Source organism: Struthio camelus, chromosome 10, assembly GCF_040807025.1.
Source record: "Struthio camelus isolate bStrCam1 chromosome 10, bStrCam1.hap1, whole genome shotgun sequence".
Lineage (NCBI taxonomy): Eukaryota > Metazoa > Chordata > Aves > Struthioniformes > Struthionidae > Struthio > Struthio camelus.
This window is the reverse complement of record NC_090951.1, coordinates 14061533-14080331: the sequence shown is the minus strand read 5'-3', so window position 1 is coordinate 14080331 and position 18799 is coordinate 14061533. Positions and strand designations below refer to the sequence as shown.

General features: G+C 38.4%; 1 protein-coding gene across 19 annotated transcripts in view; it reads left to right on the top strand.

Moving 5' to 3' along the window:
* ZNF536 (zinc finger protein 536) overlaps window positions 1–18799 on the top strand; it is a 358374-nt gene that overhangs the window by 162848 nt on the left and 176727 nt on the right. For all 19 annotated transcript variants that reach the window (XM_068956015.1, XM_068956021.1, XM_068956011.1 and 16 more), the window contains one exon: window positions 1087–3258. In XM_068956015.1, coding sequence (XP_068812116.1) covers window positions 1089–3258 — 2170 coding nt within the window. In that variant the 5' untranslated portion in view covers window positions 1087–1088. The remainder of the gene's footprint in view (window positions 1–1086; window positions 3259–18799) is intronic.

Genomic DNA, 18799 nt, shown 5'->3' with positions numbered 1-18799 from the left:
TAGGAAAGTTATTAAAATTCTTAAACTTGTTGAGGCTTTCCACAACACCTTCCCCAGATTTTAATGGGTTTTATCTAGTTCTATAAGTGAGCTCTTTAAAACAAATCACAGTGCTTTAAATCACATGTCTTACCTATCGAAGGACAGATATATTCCTCTATATTCTGGCAAGTTTTCCTAAGAACTGAAATCTCAGTTCTGAAGGTTCTCAAAGATGAATTAAAAGACTTGGCAGAAGATAATTTATGTGCTTTTGATGGGCTCAGTTTCAAAATGACAAAATAACAATGTTCTGTAACAGAAGGGTTAAATCTTAATCTCAGAGGTTTACAAAGCTGCTAGTCGCAGTCTCCTTAAAATTTAATATACCTCGTTAATGCTTACTTGCAAACACTGAAGGATTTTTATGATTATAATCATGTGTTACAGCACCTAGTACTGTTTCTAAGCAGCATACTAATCAGCTTAATGAGATATTACTGCACTTTTTGTTGACTAAAGCAAAATCCCTTTTATTGTTCTAAAGCTTGTCCTTTACTTTATTTTTTCCCAAAACATTATCTTGTTTTATTGTACACCAGTAAATATCATACCATCATTTTTTTGTCAAATCATAAAACTATCTTTCTCATTGTAGAATGTGTAATATATTGAATATGGTTAATGGAACTGAAAGTTATAAATGGATTTCTATTTTTGTTTTTTTGCTGGCTTTTCTAATGGAAATGGGAGAGATGCATAACATTTCTTTTTCTATAAATTTAGAAATGTAAACAGGTACAATTTCGCAAGACAGACAAGGGAGATGGTAAAAACTTGTGCCCCTTCTGTAATAATTAGATTTTGAAATTGTGATGTATTTTTAAATAGTAATTAATGGTTATTGGTAAACCTACAGAACGATGAAAGCACATGTATGATCACAATTGTATAGCACAGTTGGCATTTAATACACTTTTTATTGTTTTACACTAATTCCTTTGCATTATTATGAGTAGGTAAAACATAAAATGCAAATTGTATGTCAGTGATTCAATGCTTGTAACTCTTTCACAGTCTGAATCTAAAATATCTTCTCATTTTCAGAGATGGAGGAAGCTAGTTTGTGCCTTGGTGTTTCTTCAGCTGTGCCAGAAGCTGACGCCCATCTCAATAGCACCATACTCAATGGACAGTATTCAATGAGCCAGAAGCTGCATCAGATCACTTCCCAGCTCAGCCATGCCTTTCCGGAGCTCCAGAACAGGCAGAATCCAGAGGAGAAGGCATCAGTGCCGCTAGAAGACAAAAGCCACATGTCCATAGCGAACCAGCCCATCAGCAGTCAGATGGCATTGTTAGCAAACCAGCTCAACAGAGAGGTTGACACCAGTTTGAATGGACGCGTGGATCTGCAGCAGTTCTTAAATGGACAAAACCTTGGGATTATGTCTCAGATGAGTGATATAGAGGATGATGCCAGGAAGAACAGAAAGTACCCGTGTCCCCTCTGTGGGAAACGCTTTCGATTTAACAGCATCCTGTCACTACACATGCGCACTCATACCGGAGAGAAACCATTTAAGTGTCCATACTGTGACCACAGAGCAGCTCAGAAAGGCAACCTAAAGATTCACCTGCGCACTCATAAGCTTGGAAACCTTGGCAAAGGCCGTGGAAGAGTCCGAGAAGAAAACAGACTTTTACATGAGCTGGAGGAGAGAGCAATTCTTCGGGACAAACAGATGAAAAGCAGCCTCTTGCAGCCACGGCCTGATGTGAAGGCACAGCAGCATACCCAGCCCATGCCTCTTGCAAACTGTAACTTGTCTGTGCCAGCTAATCACAGCACACCTGATATTTCAAATCCTGTTCCCTCTCCAAAACCAGTCAGTGTCCAGGAAGAAGTAGTTGCTCAGACGGCTGGGTTCAGGTGCACATTTTGCAAAGGCAAATTTAAAAAGCGTGAAGAGCTGGACAGGCACATAAGGATCCTGCACAAGCCTTACAAGTGCACCCTGTGCGACTTTGCTGCCTCGCAGGAGGAGGAGCTGATCAGCCACGTGGAGAAGGCTCACATAACTGCAGAGTCAGCACAGGGCCAGGGCTCCAATGGGAACGGGGAGCAATCCACCAATGAGTTTCGTTGCGAGGTGTGTGGCCAGGTATTCAGCCAAGCCTGGTTCCTAAAAGGCCACATGAGAAAGCACAAGGATTCCTTTGAACACTGCTGTCAGATCTGTGGGAGGCGATTCAAAGAGCCTTGGTTTCTTAAAAATCACATGAAAGTTCACCTGAATAAGTTATCTGTGAAGAACAAATCTCCTAATGATCCCGAAGTACCTGTCTCCATTGGCAGTATGTCCCAGGAGGCTCATGCAAACTTATATTCAAGATATCTATCATGTTTGCAGAGTGGGTTTCTTCCTCCAGACAAAGCAAGTTTAAGTGAACAAAATCAAATCTATAACAAAGGAGATATGCCCATGAAAGAAAAAGAAGTCTTGGGGAAACTCCTTTCACCCATTTCTAGCATAGGCCACAGTATTGCTGAAGGGGATAAACATTCTTTATTGGGCTGTCTCAATCTGGTGCCTCCTCTGAAATCCAGCTGTATAGAAAGGTTACAAGCTGCTGCCAAAGCAGCAGAGATGGATCCAGTAAACAGCTATCAGGCCTGGCAGCTTATGGCAAGGGGAATGGCCATGGAACATGGCTTTTTGTCTAAAGAGCAGCAGATACAGCGCAGCCATGAAGACACTTTGGCAAATGCGGGAGTTATGTTTGATAAGGAGAAGCGGGAGTATGTGTTAGTAGGAGCAGATGGCTCTAAGCAGAAAATGCCTGCTGATTTGGTTCGCAGCACTAAAATGGGCAATCAGAGAGACTTGCCAAACAAACTAGACCCTTTAGAAGGCAGTAGAGATTTTTTGTCACATGGTATGAACCAGGGACTCGATTACAACTTACAAAGTCATGGAAACGTAAAAGAAAAGCCAACTGAATGCCCTGACTGCGGAAGGGTTTTTAGAACATACCACCAAGTGGTCGTTCACTCCAGGGTCCACAAAAGAGACAGGAAAGGAGAAGACGAAATAATTCAAGGTAGTCTTGATGAGCGACGTGGGTCTGGAAGCGATCAAGAGTCTCAGTCTGTCAGCAGGTCGACAACACCAGGGTCCTCTAACATTACTGAAGAAAGCGGAGTAGGTGGGGGTCTTTCGCAGACGGGGAGTGCCCAGGAGGACAGTCCACATCCTTCCTCACCCTCCTCTTCAGGTATGCTAACTTCTCCTTCCCTCGGTACACTGAAAAATTAGTAGCTATATTTGAAATCACAGCAGCAGAGTAGTTTATGTATTGTCTTGTTAGGTCGTTTTCTAACAGTCCACAGAGACATGGTGTTATATGCCAGAACATCTGTGTTTGGGTTCCCTCAATGCCTTCGAGGTTAATTCTCATTTCACCCTTTTTTTTCCCCTCCAAAGGCAGTTTTTCTAGCCTTTTAGCTGTCACTTCAGCCCAGCCACAGGCAGCAGTGTACAGGGTCTGTGCATTCACCAATGGGAATGTCATTTTAAAGGCCTTTCCCTCTAGTTTTTGAAGGATTTTTTATTCCTTCCTCTTCTATTCATGGTGTCTCTCTTGCAGATCTTTCCACTTCCTCCATGCAGAAGGGTGGTGCAAGATTGCTTCTATGAGCTGTATTTGAAAGGAGTAGATTAATAAACAGTGTGTTGGCTAACCTTTCTCATTGCCCTTATTCCCACAACCAAATCAATTACTTAGCTGAGATATGTACTTGTACCTGGCCACTGGTCTGATTAGAATTTCGAAAATTACTAACTTTCTGACAATCTTTTAACTTATGTGCACGTTTTAACATGTATGAAGCCTTCTGTTTAATCTGCATCTATTTGAAAGTATAAGAAAAATAGAAATTGGACTGAAACGTTTTAATTGCATTGTATGTCATGTTAACTTGCTGTGTATAAAATAGCAAAGCAGATAGTATTTCATTGGAGATGTCTATAAAATATTGAGCTTCCTGGTACAATTTTTAAAGTTACTAGCCTATGACTGCTGAAATAAAATCTCCAAGTAATAACAGGTAAGATTTCTGGCTTCATCTATATTTCCAAAGTCACTTACTAATGGATAGTAAATTGAAAGTTATATCTTCAGCCCTTTATAAAGAAAGCACCTCACTAATACTGTAATCATTCTGCAAGCCTAACAACAGAGGAAATCATGCCATAACAAATACTCTGTTACTAATGGCAACATTGATTTCTGCAATCAGCCATTAAGTCTAGAAAATGAAAGACAGTTTGAGGTACCTTAAGGCATTACGTTGCCCACTGTTAAAGAGCTGGTAGCAGGCTGTTGAGGGTAATTCTTTTTAGGTTTTTTTTGCCCAGTTTCGATAAATATTTCAGTATTGGAGGCAATTCACTGTTACAGTTATTAAGTATGTGCCAGTTTATTTTTGTTGTTCTTGTCATGCTCCAATATACTCTACTTCTGAGGCCAAATTAATATAAAAATAAAGTGTTAGTTTGCTGGCTTATTACAAACCAGTAAAGAAATTGTTAAGACACATAAATCTGCACTCCACATTCCACAGATTCCTATAGTACTTAAAGCTGTTGTTTAAATACCCATGAAACACACTGTCTACTCTTAGAGTCATAGCCTCGTTTACAATTTATTACTGGTGAGACACATTAGAAAACAAGGAACAAGGGTAACAGGCGAGAGCTAATTTCATACTATATATAGTTGTTCAGATTGTTTTAAGAGGATTGAAAATATGCCAGGATAAAGAAGATTATTTTTCTAACTTTCACTTTAAAAAATCCTAAACATTTTGGGGAGGTGGGGGGGGGAGGGAATCCTGCTGGTCTTCTAATGTAGAAAACATCACCTTTGTTTTGCTGTGCCATAAAGGATTTGAAATAAAGGATCCTTACATTGGTTAAATTCGATCAGAATCCTTCCTGGGTTGTTTAGAAAAGTTGAAGAAAAGAGCCCCAGAGTTTTCTGAGTGATGTTGAACTGGTAGAGATTGAAGAAGATTCAAAACAAGGCATCTGAAAGTTACTGTTTTTTCAGTGCCCCCAAAACTTAAATTCCAAGTGTTCTGGTTCATTTGATGTATTGTTGTGGGAAGTTTTTTCTGTCTTCAGAGACAAAAGAGAACACTGCAGTGTTGTGCTCTCTCTGGCCACTAATTTAAAATTATTATAACTTAAACCATTATTTTAACCATTATTATTCAAACCATGTATTTTCACACTTGATGCATTTATACTGAAGCATATAAAAATGAAAGAAAAATGTGTGCAGTAGCAGTTGCTAGAAAAATGTTCATTTTTACTGAAGAACATTGTACCTTTTATATTAATATCTGATTGTCTCTTTAGCCTCCTTTAGTCTCCTTTACTATGAAATTTAGGCAGGCTCTGAGTATCATACATCCTATCATACAAAGGGTGTACATTTTTATAACTTCTTAATCAGATGAAAAGAAGATAGTATTGCATTTTTCCTGAACAAAATCTAAATATTCTTTAGTACTTTAAAATTAAATTTTATTACAGTGTTGCTATTGAAACTTTTCATCTTTATGAAGTGTGTATTTTATCACCACCTGTGAAAGATAAACCTGTAGAATATAAAGAAATCAGATTTTTTTGAGTAAAGGAGAATTAAGTAGTCATTGAGTCTTCTATTAAGAAATTACCGCAAAACACAGTTTTACAAATTTCTCAGACTGCATAACAATGTCTCAAAACTTAATTTGCATCACTTGATTCTTTTTTTGTTGAAAACTGGGTCAGTAGGGCCTGAGAAACTATTTTTTCAGATCTAAACCAATGAATTCTTCTTTATAAATTGGTGCTCTTAACATGATAGTAGTTCTGAATTCATCATAAAAACCTTTTTACACAGTGCCTCTTAGAACAGATCTCCAGAAGAAGGCTTACAATGAGTGGCAGAGAAGTCTTTGTTATCTGATGTAATTCTTTGCAAAGGAGGATTGGGAATGGAGTGCCTGTTTAAAAATGTCTAGCTCAGGCTGAGAAGAAGAAAGGGTCAAGTTTGCAATCAAACAGTTATTGCAGAGATGTGTGACTGTCACTGGCTGGGCTAATGTGGTATGCAGCTGTTTGTTATGTGAGTAAAAGAATGTTTGAATCAGTGAACATGTGAAAATGACTCCAGTGAACCAGAAAATGTGTTTGTTCTTTAGCTCTCCAAACTGCTGAGAACTAAGCTTAAGATCAACTGCTAAAACTAGGACCTTTGACAAATTGAGAGGTCATATTTTCTAACAGAAATGAACGAAACTAGTCACACAAATCATTTCCCTGTGTTTTTCATTGTTTTATCTTGTTTTTTTGTTTACTTTTGTGAGAAATTAGGAGAGAGTCAAATAAATGTCATTTCTGTCTCCACATACAATACAGAGGGAAACTGCCGTAGAAAATGTGTGCGTGCACATACTCTTCCAGATGCAGAAAGTGTGTATGTGGAGATGCTATCTGGATGGTTCTTGTCTAGAAATGAACATCTTTCAGAAGTTCATTTTGCGTTATCATCACAGCAGCGACACATCAAAGCAGAACTAGATGTCCAGTCTTATTTCTAGACCTCTTATTTTAAACAACAGTTGTATTTATACAGATTTTGCTGAGGAATTAATGCATGGAATAATTAAAACTTAATGTAGTAAGAAATGATACTGTTCATTATATCCAGCAGGGTAGTACCTTCTGCATTTTCGTATAATTTTGGTGTGGGGATAATTGAAGTCTTGATAGTATGAAAGGGGTAATTGAATGCACTGACCCTCCAGTTCATTAAATAAAGTAGGCCAAGTTACATGATCAATAGAAAGCATAGGGATTAAAAAAAGAAAATAAAATACTGTTAAATATAACCTCTTATTCTTGTATGTGGCATTTAATGTTGACTTTCAAACACTTTGATCAGCTGTTCTGGAATCTTTCAGTCATCTCTTTTGGGGGGGGGAGTGTTACAAATGTTTCCTTTTTTTAGTAGAAGAGCTTTCGTTATTAAGCATAGAGTTTCAGCCCATATTTATGTCCTTTGACAGAACACACAAAAAGCTTTTGTACTGGGCATCACAGCACAGACCTAGGAAAGACAGTGATATGATACTTCTCTCTCTTTCTTTCCTTCTCTTTTTCCTTCTCTTTTTCCTTCTCTTTTTCCTTCTCTTTTTCCTTCTCTTTTTCCTTCTCTTTTTCCTTCTCTTTTTCCTTCTCTTTTTCCTTCTCTTTTTCCTTCTCTTTCTTTCTCTCTTTCTTTTCAGAGATAGTCATCAACTGTTCAATGTGAACAAAACAGGCAAAAAAATTTAAGTCTGAGGATTAAGATCTTCATTTTTTTGCTTGTGCATTCCAATTGTTCTTAAAATATTTGGCAATGTCAATTAGTAACTGAGCAGAGTTAGCTGATGAACACAATTTTCCACTAGACTGAGCACCCTATTGTTGTCGAGCTAACAGCAGATTTCTGAGGTCATTATCATTCCCTGGTAGCTTGGCCCAGCTGCTTCATGCTGCAAAAGCCAAACTTTATACTGGAGCTGTGGGATGGCATGCAGCAACAGGGGGCTGGGAAGGGAGGAGTGGGAAGCTGGCTGAGAAGCTGTAGAAAGTCATTAGCATCTGAGGAAAGAGAAAGTAAAAGTTTCTAGGTGTTTCGAGGGAAATCTGCTTTCTAGTCAGGCTTCCTGTTTCCTTTTATCCTTTCTTTCTACCTCAAGGATCAGTTTAATCTCTCAAAGTGGATAATAAAGTAAACAACAGAAAAACATAATTTCTGTCACTAGTCAGTGCCAAATGGAGGACTTTAACTAACTTAGTGCCTCAAGGTTTCTTTTAGCAGGTATTACACTATTGCTGCTGCTGATAAAGCATGCCTTTGCCAAGCAGTGGCACGGCAAGAGGTAGGGGAAGTGTTTTATTTTTCCCCTCCCCTGGCTCAAGATATTTTCACTCAAGAAGCAGTTGCAAATGTTGAGCTTGAGAACTGCAAGCAATGAATGCTGCTTTGGCAAATTGTCTGTCCTAGACTGTAGCAACAGAACTTCCATTCTAGACATTTCATTTAATATCGGCATTTTCTCTTTCTCCCTTTCTTCCTTTTTTTTTTTCTTCTTTTTGTCTTTGCTGGTCTCATTTGGTATCAGGTTCAGCAAGATGCAAAGCTGCACTTCTTTAAAGCTCAGCTGTTATAACTGAGCACCATATGCAGCCTTTCAATCCCTGATATGGAATACTGTACATGCTGCTCCATGTTTGTAAGAGATTTACAGAAGCTTGAGTTGTGTGTATTAAAGCTGTGTACATCTAGACATTTGGGAAAGTACTTACAGCAAAGCTGCTGTGGGTGCAGGCCTGTACTAATAACCTGGCAAAGATTCAGCTTTTACTCTTACATAATGCCTTAAATTGCCATCTCTGTTGAAAGGTCAGAGTTTACTTGTGGGGAGCATCACTGTGGTCCTAAATCTGTTTTGTATTTTTTTCCCCATGCTGGCATAACTGCAGACTCATTTCCTTTTACTTTAAGACATAAAAAGCAACTTTAAGAGGCTTATTATACAAGTAGAAATGCTTTAGCTAAGTATCTTTGGTAATGTTTTGACATTATAACATTAATTAATGATGTTTGAAGGGTTAGGTTTTATTTTTAGGTGCATCGCTATAAATCTAGGATCAATTCCACTAACACTAGTGAAATAATAGAATTAGCCCCAACATTGCTACTGACAGCCTGTACTCCATTATGAGGAACAGCTGCAAAAGGGCACTGTACTAAAAAAATAAGAAAACACCTCCCTGTCGTGTCTTTGCAAAGCACATGCTTTATGACCTCTGGAGAGGGATAGAGTGAATTTTGTGCAAGGCAGATGTCCAAAGTTGGTTACAAAGGAAAGGACCCAGCCTGATTCTCTTTTCTGCCTCTCATGACATGTTCAAGTAACTTAGCCTGTTGGTACTAGGAATTTGATCATAAAAAAATGCATTTTTAGTTGCTGGGAAAAAAGCTTAAATCACTCTTTTGTGCTTATCCCCTAGATTATACAGTCTCTGTGTGTGTGTCTCTGTGTCTTTAGTAAATAGGATTGTAAATGATGGTACAGTATGGTATATATGTATTCTCAGGACAGCTCTGAGATAGCTGCGTTGAAGGGATGTTTGTTTTGGTTTAGAAATTAAATAATAAATTTAGAAGTTCAGCTTAGACAAGACCTCAGATGAAAACTTCCTCTAGCATCTCCAGTTTTCTCCTCCTCTGTTCCACTGGTCTCTAACGCATTGAGACCATAATGCATTTCTGTTGTATGTCAGTGTTATTTGCAGGTTGTTTATTGGGATGTGTCCAGGCTATTCTTAACAGGTTATAGATGCACTGTTAAAGTTATTACAAAGGGATCTAAAACAGAGTGGGGAAACCTGATATCCAACCCCAACCAGTGTCACCTTCCCTGCAAGCCTGGCACCGATGTCCACCATTTTTCCTGAGCTTGCCTTGTTACTCTCATATCCTACCTCAAGTTAAATTAGAAGCCCATGAGTCCTGGAAGAAGGTCCATGTGTCTTGGAAATAACTGACTTTTTCTGGTCGGGTAAGAAATAGATTTGTGATCCTAAAGTCCTGAATCATTTTGGCAAGAATACATTGCTCATGTTCTTCCTGGTGAAACAGTAGGTGAATATTGATGAAGAAATCAGCATCCGTGGTGGCTTAAGGTGCTGTCACTCCCATTTGTCTTTTTTTTCTGGTCTGAATAAAAGGAAGCCTCGTGAGCTTAAGAAGATAGATGGCTACATCTCTAACCAGCCCTTTTGGTAATGGAAGTAAGCTTGTCTACTTAAGACTGAAACGAGAGGGCATTTCTAGCCATACTGACTTTGGCACAATAAGAGATTCATTCAGATGCTGATGCCAAGGAAAGCACAGCCCGGTGCCTGTACTGAGCGTCTGTTCCCCTCTGTCCCTGCTACTTGTGCTGGCTTTGTCCATGTGGTTGGTGGTTATTCCAATTACATGAGGGATGCAGGAGTCTTTGTGTGAAAAACAGAGGACTAAATTCTCACCTATTTTATACGTAAGCTACTACTGCACCAGTTTCTTTTTGAGTTCCTGTCATGGGGCCACTGCTGCTGGCTGGTTTACACTTGCATCAGCTGATGGTACTGAATTGGAGTTTTAAAAAGTCTTTGACTAACTTTAACTAACTTTGACTATCTCCAGCTGTAGAACATCACTTCAGCCTTGTTTTTAACAAACCCATCTTGACCTTGTGGCATCTTCTTTGATATTTACTTGATCTAGTTGAGTTGACCAACTTATGCTCTTCTTCCTTCTTTGAAGACCTAAGTTTCCCAATTGTACATTCAGGGATCTTACTGCCTAGGCTAGTTGTGGTTTGGATACTCTCAAAATTTATTAGACAATATTTATTAGGTTACCTTGCGGTCCAGATCAAAGCCAGAGGCTTGGTTATAAATTCAGAGGCTGTCATACAAACGATTGTTATCAAAAGTGAGGGGGAACAAGAAGGGGAAGAAAACATTAGGCAGAGGTCCAAGGATAGGCCAAAATACCAGTGTGGTATTTTCTGTTTATGCTCTACTGTCACATGATGTGGAGTGCGACATTCCCAGAAGCTCAGGCATGGACAGACTCGGTCTTTGAAGTACCAAAATACCTACCCCTTTGTCTTGGTCTACCTAAGATACCCACTGGTGTTGGCTGTTTCTCAGTATTGGCCCCAGCAAGGCTACCCAGTTCCTGTGTCTGGGCATACCTTCTGGCCTGTCCTGGCACTGGGTCAGGACCAGTGCCAGACCCTCACCACCTGCCTCCCACACCCTGGAAGGTGGGAGGGAAGGCCTGGCACGCTCGCTGCAAAGAAGCCATGGTGTGATCTGACCAGGTCCCAGGTGGAGTGAGCACACTTGTCCAACAGTCCCAGCATAGCCTCTGCAGGCTTTCTCCTCCTTCCCCATAGTGGCAGTATTCATCACTAAATGACACTCCTTTGTCTTTATAACGCAGTCTCAGCATTTCCAGACTCTATCCCTTCTTCCCAGGTTTTTGCACCTTAAACTTTCTTTATCATCTAGCGTGAATTGAAAGTTTGAAAGGGCATAGTGTAATATCCATTCTTTGGGCCTCGTTTTGATAATAACCTAAAGAGTTGGAGACGGAAATAAGAGACATCCTGGATCATGTTTGGGTTTTTGAGCTCATTTCTGATGTTCCTGGAGTAATGGAGATACTGCAGTGTTAATATTGGGTATCTCCCTAGTAAAACAATTTGCAAAGTATACGATATAGTTCCTGTTACTTATCTGTAAGACATTTTGTTTTGTAAGGATGGGTATGAATAGGATGTATGTAATCATACTTCTGTTGGCTGTGATTCCTGCTCATTCTTATCTGGTGTTCTAACTATGTATTTCCTCATGCGTTTCATATTAGGTGTCCCTTTCATTAGTTTCTTAGGACTTTCTTACTGCGTGTAGGAGTAGCTAGTGAAATTGAAAACTGAACTACTTATATCTTATATAACGCTGAAATAGGGGAGTAGTCTACTTATCAAAGACCACATAGTTTTCCCTTCAGTGATCTACAAGACTATTCAGAGAGAAACAAGCAAATCTGAGAAGGCTTCCTGAAATATCTTAAGCATTCCTCTTCGCAATTTCCCGGACGATTTGTGGAATATTATGTATGATCTGCCTGAGACCAACAGGTGATTCAAAGACTTCTGTGAACAAAAGAAAAACAAACAGCCATTTTTCATCATTTGAAGTGAATTTGAGGAGAGAACAGAAGAACATCTTTGATTTTGATGATTACCTGGAAGTTGATGGTCATATGAGAATGGCATATATTTAAAGAGGAAAGTTACAGAAGCGAAGACTGTTACAGTTGTCTAGTATATTCCAGTACCTTTATTTGAATTTTATGAACACAGTTGTCTAGTTTTGTTTGTCTGTATATATTTTCCATCAAGCAAGTGTCTACAGTGATTAATATTTTCCATGTTATTCTTCCACTGACAAAATAAGCCAAACAGTGAGTTCTGAAGAGGAGGAGTTCTTTTACCAAATATTCTATTAGTCTATAACTGTATTTGTTTTCTTAAACAATTTTGATGCTAGTACAGTGAAGAACATCAAGTCAACATGCAACCACATTTACCACACAATGGTATCAGGGTCACCACAGTTATTTCCTATTCTGTGTAGAAATAATACTGTGGTTGCTCAGATGCTACTACCTAGTAACTGTGTGTAAATGTCAACTTTGTGATGGTGACCACCACAGTATAATTATTACCAACTTTGTTTATAAGAGGGATAAGAAATGGAACTGGACATTACTGAAAGGGACAAGCAGTAGCAGAGGATAAATACAGAAAATTTTATAATACTGCACTCTGGTTATTTCTTTTAAGTTTTGTTGTGGAACATACTGACACTTTGCAATGAAAACCAAACTCACTTTCGCTGATACTGAAGGGACAAAGGAATATGACTGGGGCGCTATGACAGACGAGAATTGCACATGATAGTTACAATATGATAGATAGATTACGTGTGAATTGCAGCTGGAAGAAAGCTATAAAATTGAACTGTTGTACAAAGGAGTTCATGTTTGTTACTCATCTACCAAAATATCATATATAGTACCTTCTATGTTAGAGCTTGACACAGGAAGTTGGTATTTTTCGAAAAGAGTGCCTGGTGGTAGGTGTCTACTGTCTTTCTTACTTTATACTCAGTGTTCCTGTGGCTGACTATTTCAATAGCTCTCTGAATATGGGGAGAAAAATTAAAGCCAATGAGACTGCTGAAATAACATGAAGGAATAGTTGCCATTTCTTTTACACTGAAAGAACTGTGAAAAGACCTGAAACTATGTTAGTGCCAGCCAGAACTGAAGAACTCACAGCTGTGGGTACAATTGATGCCCATCAATTCCCAGACATTCTCCTCCCAGCTCCCCTGTAGTGAATAGCAATTTTTTGCAATGATGTCTTAGGGCAAGAAAAGATGCGCAGTAGTGACCCTGGTGCAGGTTCTCAGTCTGTTCAGGAGAGTGATTAATATAAGAATTAGGCATGCTGCAGATACCTTGTTTTTTTATGTGCAGCAGCACTGAAGTGATCTCATCAACTATCTGAACATTCAGCAAGTCCAAAATCAAACGCTTGTGTGTCAGATATACACAGCTGTATTTGTACTGTTGCTCTATCTAAAGAACATGCCAATTGCTTTACTTAGAGTGAGTTGAGAGAGAGACTCATTACTAAGAACATGTATAGCATTATCAATGAAAAACATTATTGTTCTTTTCCTCAGTGGTGTTAGTGTCCTCGCTTCTCCTTTTATAGGAGCCTGTGCTAATATATCTTCAGACAATATGGGACCTGATTCACTACTCCCATGCACATTGTGTCATCATTTACACCTCTGCAAAGTGGGTGGGAATTAAAAACATGTTAGAATAGTAGCACTTTGCAACTACTTTATATGTTTTTTGCAGAAGTATAAATGATTGTGCAAGCAGAATTTAAGTATTTAAAGCACTATTTTTATTTTTATTTCTCTCCCAAATATATGTAATGTCCTCTCATCAGCTAAATTTGAGCTGAAATGAATATAGCAGAATGTAATTAACACTGAAGGAAGGGTGTTCAAGCTGAATGTTCATGTACCTCAGTTAGAAGGTGGGTGAGTGCCTCTTTGTCTGCTAGTGTGGTCTTACTGTTTTTACAAAATTTCTGCCCTTGACATAGGCTGTCACTAGCATCAATGATGACTGACATGGAGCTCCTTCAGCTTTTGTTGAAATAATTCTGATTGATTAAGCATTTTTGTATTCTTTTTTGCAGACCTTTTACTTCATGGCATATATTTAAAAAGCACTGCTGACTTAAATTTAGCTTGATGAGGCTAGTGAGCCTAGAAAACATGGCAAACTTTTTAAGTTAAATCCTCAACACACTACGCTACTATGCTTGTTCATCAGCTGGGTTTTCGCAGCTCTAGTCAGAATTTCAAAAGATTCCTTGGCCAAAGAAAATACCAGACTGTAAGTAGCAGAGGGCTTTCTTAAATTGTAGAGTAAATTTTGGCAAGCATAGAAGGTAGTGTTTCAAAACCGGGTGTTTTCATTGTTGCTGACTTTGTTCATAGAAAGGTCCATAGGAGACAAACCAAACAGAAAAGAAGATTACTGTATTGGGAGTAAATATACAAAAGGTCAGTTACAAAAATGAAATAGGGTAGACTATTTAATAGTGATAATTTCAGGCACTGGGATTTATTCAGTAATTTTCTGAACGGTCACCGAGGAGTAGGTAGTATAATAGAAACAATGTGAAATTTATCAGATGAATTTAAAATAATTCTATAAATTCTTGAATGGAAATGAAAAAACTTAGAGCTGATTTTTTGTGCTATTTCTTTATATTATAGAGAGAAAACAGCTTGTTTAGCTGTATCTTCTCTACCTATATTCAATCAAATGAATAAAGCTGATTCTTTATCTGCATATGTGGAACCACACTGAAGATCAAAGACTTAAAGGAAATAGATTGTAACTGTACCCACAGCCTTTAAGGTGTAATATTTTTTACATTGAAAATACCACCAGAAAGTGAATATCCTTCTAATCTGACTACTGCTTGGAAAAACTGTGGGACAGGTGGACTCCTTCTCTAAGGGATAATATGAACATCAGTTGACATTTATGCTGTGGAAGGATGACTGAGCTGTTGAGCATGCAGAAGCTATTATGTAGGTGTTTCATTTATACATTTTATTTGGCTATCTAGTTTATAGTCAACAGTTATGTTTTGTCTTATTTTTGTAATGCTTAAGACTAAGGAAATAGAATAATTGAAAAGTAGGAATAGAGTCATTCTCTTATTCTACTCTACAGTTAACATCATTTTCTGAAGTATAAATTAGAAAGGCAGGAGTATGAACTAGGAGTCTTCCAGATTCACGGTTGGTATTTTTGTCAGTGTGGCCCTATCTCACACCAATGGTCAAACTCGGTAGGCAGTTAACACTGAGTTAACCAGGTTTGTCTGCCTATAACAGTGCCATCAACAGTAATGTCACCTCTCAAAAATATGCTAGATATTGTACACCAGAAGAGCGCCACCACACTTACGACTAATGGGAAAATGCAAAAGCTGTCCACCTCCTCCGTTGCGTTCTGAACTAGAGTGTGTGCACAGACAGAGCAGCAGAAATAATTTTTGCTGACATCAACGTTGCATCTACTATTTTCTTAGACTCTTTAGCATTAGGAGTACATTCTGCTGCACCAGGAGAGAGATGTAGAAAAAGATGATATGCCCTGAAGTACTTGGCTTATAAGGTCTTCCTTTTGATTATCTATGTCTGAATGTGTGAACAAAAATTCAGAAATTCCCATGAGACAGGTGACATGCAATATTTGCCAGCATGCTTTTTTCCCTTTCAAATATTCCAGGTTGTAGAGACAAAAGACAGATTAGGCTTTGCATCAGATTTGCTAGAGCTCTACCTCCTTGCCTTTGGAGTCCAGCTTGCATTTTGTACTTCTGTCTAAAGTTGTTGAAGAATTAAGCTTGTGTATGCACTGTTTGTATATAATAGGCTTTCCCAAGTGACTATTTAGCACTATTTAAAAACAAAATCAAGAGTGGCAGTAAGGTTCTAGTAAATGTAAATGAATTCTATTTAAAAAAGACCCATGGCATCTTTCTGCAATGACCATCTTTTTGCTATGTGAAGAGTGCTAGTGGCATTACTGAATTTAAAAAATAAACAAATTTTCAGGGATTTGGGCCAGAGTCATATTTACACTATAGATGTTTTGCACTATTCTGGCAGCGTGGTGAAGTTAAAGTATAGGAAGAAACGTAATGTAAGTAACACTTCAAGCCTTCCTTGCAGTGCCAGAATACTGTGCATATAGCATAAGTATATAGGTACAGTCTTGCAGCATTCTCAGTTTGAAACTTTTGATGTTGCGTGATTCTTAAAGCTGGTGAGCAAAATCCTGGCATGCTGGTGTTGGTGTGATCCACTTTGTTTGAATGAATTACATCAGGTAAGAGTTTAGTCAGGTGATTTGGAGCCAAACTTGAGAGTACTGATTATCTCTTTCTGATCCTTTACTTCTCTTCTGTAAATGTTATGTTTTGAGAGATGCTCCTATCCTACTGGATAATAGTTCTTAAATCATCGTCTGAATTTTTATTTTCCTGTCAATGGAAATGGAATCACACAATGGCTCTATCTCTGTTTTTAATTTTTAAAATGTGGGTGTTTTAGGTTTTCTTTAATTCCCTAGTTATTATTTACATGTCTTAAAATTTCCTTCAGCTGCTCTTTACCTCTAAACAATCTTTCATTACCAAGTTGTTCATCTGAGAAAAAAGTGAGACTGTCTCTTTGTATTGCGGAATAACATCACTCTTTTTCTCAAGAAGTCATTGCACGCTGACATCATATTGTTCTTCATTAGATGATCTGTTGCCTGAAAGTATCTTGGTGACACTGAACTTGAAAGCAACAAGACTACAAGTGCTAGGATGCCTGGAGAGCAGAGGCTGGCAATACCTTGCTCAAGCAAATATCCAAGATAATTTAAAAAAGGCATTAACAAATACAACCCACCCCCACAGAGGTAATTTTCACCTCTGAATTTTTGCTTGTTTCTTAGTCCAGCCCAGACTTCAGCCATCACAGTTACAATGCTGGAAGCCAAGTCCTACCTAGCAACGATAGCCATGTACAATAATTTAAACTTAAAGAAAAATAACACAGCTGTGGGTAGAGTACTGTCCAGAGATTTCTAGGTGCTTTCCAACAATGAAAGGGTGGTTTCTGTCTTGAAAATGTATGTGTGTGCATAGAAAAAGACCTTCGATATTCACAAAAACCACAATTAGCGCTGCACCGTAATTGCTGTTTCCTGATTAGTGGCAAACCTTATATAGATTTTATTTTGTATGTTCATGAGTTATATACGAAATGCTAACAATATAGTTGTTTGTGAAATTTGTGTAGATGTTTCTTTGATCTGTGCTGTTTCACAAGTCATTTGTTATGAATTTGCTTTTGATTGGGTGTGTAGCTCTTGTAGTGGGATGAGAATAAACTTTAAAGGCTTTGTAAATATTTGAGCATACAAATTAAAATCTAACTTTTCTTAAATATATTTCAATGTTCTCTTTGAATATACTGTTCTGTTAAATATTCCTCCCATACATTTATTTAATGTAGAAGGAAGAAAGAAGGAGAGCACAGATATCTGAAGAAGCTCAGAAAATTCTCCCCATACTCTCTAAACCCAAAACCTTGTAAAAGAAAATGGGTTTGCCTTACCTCAGTCCACAGATTGGATCATTTACTCACAGTGAGAGAGAAGCTAAAAAGGCTGTTGTTGTCTCATAAACAACTTGCTAATCACAGGAGCTTGGGAGCCATGGGTTCTCTTTTACTTAAAAGAAAGCAGCAATGAAAGACCTAAAATGTATTCCACTTCCAAAGCCTAGCCAGATTAGTGCAGATGAGGCAAGGGCAGGAGTTGTGTGGCCCAGAGCCGTGTTCATAATCTTAATCATTTGGGCAGCACGTCCTAGGCAGTTGCTTCAGGTTTCCTCTTCCCTCTGACCCCAGCTGTAGCTGACATTTTGCCAGTTAGGCGTTCCTGTGGCCATTAAAACAATTGGTTGTGTAGAAGGTAATCCTAGGTGAAGTCCTTAGAGCATACGTAGTAGCTGTTACTCTTTGCAAATACCTTCTGAGTTGTGAAAAGCCAGAGCCACGTGACTAGTTAATTCTCCTCTGATTGCCAGGAAGGGCTCTGCCAGCCATGGTGGCTCACAGAAATTCCAGCTTGGGAATCTCCACTACGCAGTAATCAAACATGGAGCTGGTATGGTTAATGCTCTGTTTGCAGATCCTATTGGATAACTGCTCAAGTTGCATGGGTGAAATAGATAAAGTTGGGAAGTCTGCAATAGAAATGTTTGCTTTTATACTTATTTACTCGCTGTTGTTGCCTTTGTACAATAATATCTTTTCCCTGAAGGCCTTTGAAAAATTCGATCACAAAATAGAAAAAGAGTATGTTTGTTCTGGGTAAAATTTGGAAGCATTGTTCTGATGACACCTGTAAAACATAATTATAACTCCCATAGCTGTTTTCTCTCATATTTAGAGGAAAATTCGTTGCCTCTAATCTCAGGTGCATACCTGTGGAAGGCTTAGATTCCTTCAAGCAGTATCAAAGTAATGATAACAGTGTGCAGCTGCTGACTGTCTTTTCCTTGTTGTTACTCACCCAGCTGTTTAGAGGGGAAGAAAAAGAGAGAGAATATCTCTAATCAGCCATATGGCACAAAGTTTTATTTGCCGTAGTAAGTTAAAGCATACATTATTGGTCAGCATCTTGAATGCAAATTTTTGACATAGCTTTTAAGGAGTACCAGATATAGCGAGAAAGAAAATCAGATATGTTTAATTCACATTATTTTGTATTAGGTACAGAAATACTTGGTTCTCTCTCAGAGGAGTTTCTGCCACTGGTATTTGCCATATCCAAAAGATCATATAAGCGTGGAGTGCAGATCTCAGCTGTTCTTTGGGTCTTTAAAGGTACTAAAGTACTGTTTAGATAGCGTTTTAGATATCTACAGTGCAGCTTTAGTTTGCTGGGGCTTACACTGTGCATTATAGAGATTAGTTTTCTGGAT